The following is a 3,619-nucleotide window of genomic DNA, read 5'->3' on the forward strand; positions in this document are numbered from 1 at the left end:
TGTTTTTGGTCAATAGATAGATACCTCTTTTTTTTGGGCTTGAGATAGATACCTCTTTGACTTTTTTTTAGTTTTTGTTATGATATTCAACTGGGCCATACAAACAAATACCAATCTGCAATAACTGGGCCTTTAAATATATATTATGTTTTATTTTGGGCCTTGTGTCGGCCCAGTTGATGGGTAAATGCAACGTACTGGGCTACATGAAACTTGTCAGCCCAAAATGAATATCAAATCCATTCATCACTGTTAGGGGCATTAGAATCCTGATTCCACGACCAAAAAATACACACACACACACACACAAAAAAAATCCTTGAATCCCATAACAGCCACCAGAGGCGGAGGAACTTCCAGGATATAAACCGTCGCGCCGTTTCTCGCGTCTCGCCGCCAGTCCGTCTGAGGTAAGCTGTTGCCGTTTCCGTTTCCGTTTACGTTGCCGTCACCTCTGTTTCTTAGGTTTTTCTTTTAGCTGGCTGTTAGGTTTAGGTTTAGGAACTTAGGGTTCCTACTTTCAGTTGAATAGAAGAAAATGACGAAGAGTGAGCGAAAGAAACGAAACAACAAGAGTAAAGACGAGCAACGATTTACTGCGGATACTGCTAAGCTCAGAAAGTTCAAGGAACCATCCAAATCCTCTACTTTTCTGGATAAAGCAAGTCACAATTCTTAGCCTTTTTTTTTCTTTTTATGTTGAATTTATTATCACGTTATTCCAAATTAATAATTTGAGATTTTCTAATTGAATAATGGTGTGTTGTTTGGTTGTTGTAGATGAAAGCAAGATTGTCAGGTGGTCATTTCAGGATGATTAACGAGAAGCTCTACACTTGCACGTATGTACTATTATTATTCACTCTTTCACTCAGTTTTTGTCTTTTTTTAAGTTTTTGAGTTGTGCATGGTAGTAATTTTAGCCTGTGATGCAAGGAAACACCAACGAAGCAAGGTGTACAAGGCATGTCATACTTTTATTTGTAGTTGTTTGAATATTGATGGCAGTGAATATTGGTAATTTGGCATTTACAAGTACTTGAATACCCTATAAATCTTGAAAATATATATCTGAATATCTGATGTTCTTGTCCTGTATTTCCAAAAGTTTGGTGTGTCGTGGCACACGCTGCTGTCTGCAATTGCTTTTAAAGTTTGATTGCTCCTCCTTGTAATGTTTTGTTCATCTTGGCAAGATTTAAGAATTTGTGTTATTCTTTTCAGTGGGAAGGAGGCGCTAAATTATTTCCAAGAAGAACCATCGCTATTTGACCTGGTAAGGGTTGTTTGCATTGATTCAATATCCTTTTTGGAAAATATGCGGGTTCATTGCTTTTTGTATAACTGAAATAAGATTGATTTTTGTTTTTTTATTTATTACAACCAAATATGTGCACATTGACAGCCATGAAAGAAACTACTCTCATGCATGCTGGTTTGCTTTAAAAAAAATATTATTCTGATTTCACAACATGTATAGGAGGACCAACTTTAAAAAAATGCTTAGATGCGTTTGAGTTTGAAGTTTTGAACCAATAATAGAACATTAAACTTTCACAACAGTTGTGGACACCGGAGGTTTGAAGACCTTCATGGTTATTTATACTGCGAAAATGCGTATCATTGTCAATGAAATCAGCATTAGTTTTCAAAAAGAAACATGTTTTAAGTGTGGTGTGTGTTTCACTAGATCAGGAATGAATAAGTGTCATAACCTGCTTGATATTCTCTTTCTTTCTGTCATGTATTTTACTTCTGTTGTGTCAATCTTTTCAAGCCTATTTGGTTTTCCTGAATGAGCTTATCAAATGAGATTTAGGTATAAATGGTTGAGTTAAAATAAGATTCATGACATGCAATGGTGTCCTTGTATCCTTGTAGCTGACCTTACCTGGTCATTAAGTAGTGAAATGGAATGGTTTGAGTATCTTGTTCTTCTTGACTTTCTCAATTTATCTTTCATTTATGATTTATCCCTGGCTAGTATCATGCAGGATACAAAATGCAAATGTCAAATTGGCCTCAACAGCCAGTTAATGTGATTATTGATTGGCTAAAAAAGAAGAGCCCTTCATTGGTCGTAGCTGATTTTGGTTGTGGTGAGAGTTTATTCTGCCCTTGTTCATATTTTCAACTTAAGTACAAATGCTTATTTTCTCTTTTATATCTGCTAATGCTTTCATGATTCCATTGTGTTCTAGGGGATGCACTCATTGCTAAAAGCGTGAAGAATAAAGTCTACTCTCTCGATCTCGTATCCAATGATCCTAACATAATTGCTTGTGACATGTCAAATGTATGTTTCCTTCTTGCAACACTAGTAGTAATACAACAGAAAGTTACTTTTGTTACATTTTACTGTTGCAGTCTCATAGTTATGTCTTCATACATCTCCATAAGAGGATATTGTCCCATATTCAGAAAATAGAATTTATATTGGCTGTAACATGTTTACTGTAGAACATGAATCTCATTATAGGCTATAATAGTTGCTCACATGTTACAATTCAAACGTTATTGGTCAGGGTTCAGGTTTCTATATCTGTCTCACAGTGAAATGTACATTCCTTGTATTCTATTTATACCTTAGCCAACTCATAAAAAAGCATGTGGATTCCTTTATCTACCAAAAGGAAGGGAAAATGTGCATTCCTGGTGTCCTAGTATTATAAATTTATAATTATGTATACCTTCGAGCATTTAAAGCCTAGTACTATTTTAAATGAGTAGAAGGAACCCTAAAAAGAGTGTCAGTTTTTGTTTCAAAATCTGAAAGGTTTATGGAATGATTATTTACAAGAGGATCTGCATTTTGTGGTTGCTGTCAGACACCGCTTGATGACTCATCTATTGATGTTGCTGTCTTCTGTCTTTCTTTGATGGGAACCAACTACCAAAGTTACATCAAAGAAGCAAACAGGGTGCTTAAGCCAGGGTTTGTTCCTTCTCCATTATTGAATCTTTCCAGGCTTACAATTGCTCAGAACAGGATCTAACATAGTTTTGGACAGTGGCTGGCTGTTGATAGCAGAAGTAAAGAGCAGGTTTGATCCAAACACTGGAGGAGCCAACCCTGAGAAGTTTACGAATGCTATTTCTGAGTTAGGTTTCAAGTCTGTAAAAAAGGTAAAACGGATGCATCTTTTCGAGATTTCTATTAACAAATCGTATGATGTGCTAAACTGATATTGACAACCATGCAGGACTTCTCAAATAAAATGTTCATTCTGTTTTACTTTACAAAAAAGGTATGCAGCTTATTGCTCATTGAATAGCACTTCCAATTTCATCATTTCATTCATCTGTGATTATATTTGCAGTGTCTGTTTTGAACCTCACCACTGATTTAGTTCCCTCTTTCTGTGTGTAGGATAAGCAAAATTTTAAAAGGAAAGAAATTGAATGGCCTTTGCTTAAACCTTGTTTGTACAAGCGCCGTTGAGACCAAGTTAGCTTGCTTTCTTTTTTATGTTCCTCAATTCTCACTTGTTATATGCTCAAAATTTTAACCATCTTTTTTTTTTTTTTCCCATATATGCCTGTCTTGTTGATCATTAAGGCATTGTTTGTTACATTGTATTAGGTCTTATATTAAAATTTCAGGTTTCATGATGCTAAA

The 3,619-nt window shown here is 35.4% G+C and overlaps 1 protein-coding gene across 1 annotated transcript; it reads left to right on the plus strand.

Moving 5' to 3' along the window:
- On the plus strand, positions 262 to 3,619 carry LOC107605576 (ribosomal RNA-processing protein 8). Its single transcript, XM_016307489.2, has 10 exons — positions 262 to 410; positions 479 to 661; positions 781 to 842; positions 1,225 to 1,276; positions 1,985 to 2,099; positions 2,202 to 2,296; positions 2,829 to 2,935; positions 3,012 to 3,126; positions 3,204 to 3,248; positions 3,371 to 3,619. The coding sequence occupies exons 2-10, from the start codon at positions 539 to 541 to the stop codon at positions 3,440 to 3,442; spliced, it is 786 nt and encodes a 261-aa protein (XP_016162975.1). The 5' UTR covers positions 262 to 410; positions 479 to 538; the 3' UTR covers positions 3,443 to 3,619.

Source organism: Arachis ipaensis, chromosome B06, assembly GCF_000816755.2.
Source record: "Arachis ipaensis cultivar K30076 chromosome B06, Araip1.1, whole genome shotgun sequence".
Lineage (NCBI taxonomy): Eukaryota > Viridiplantae > Streptophyta > Magnoliopsida > Fabales > Fabaceae > Arachis > Arachis ipaensis.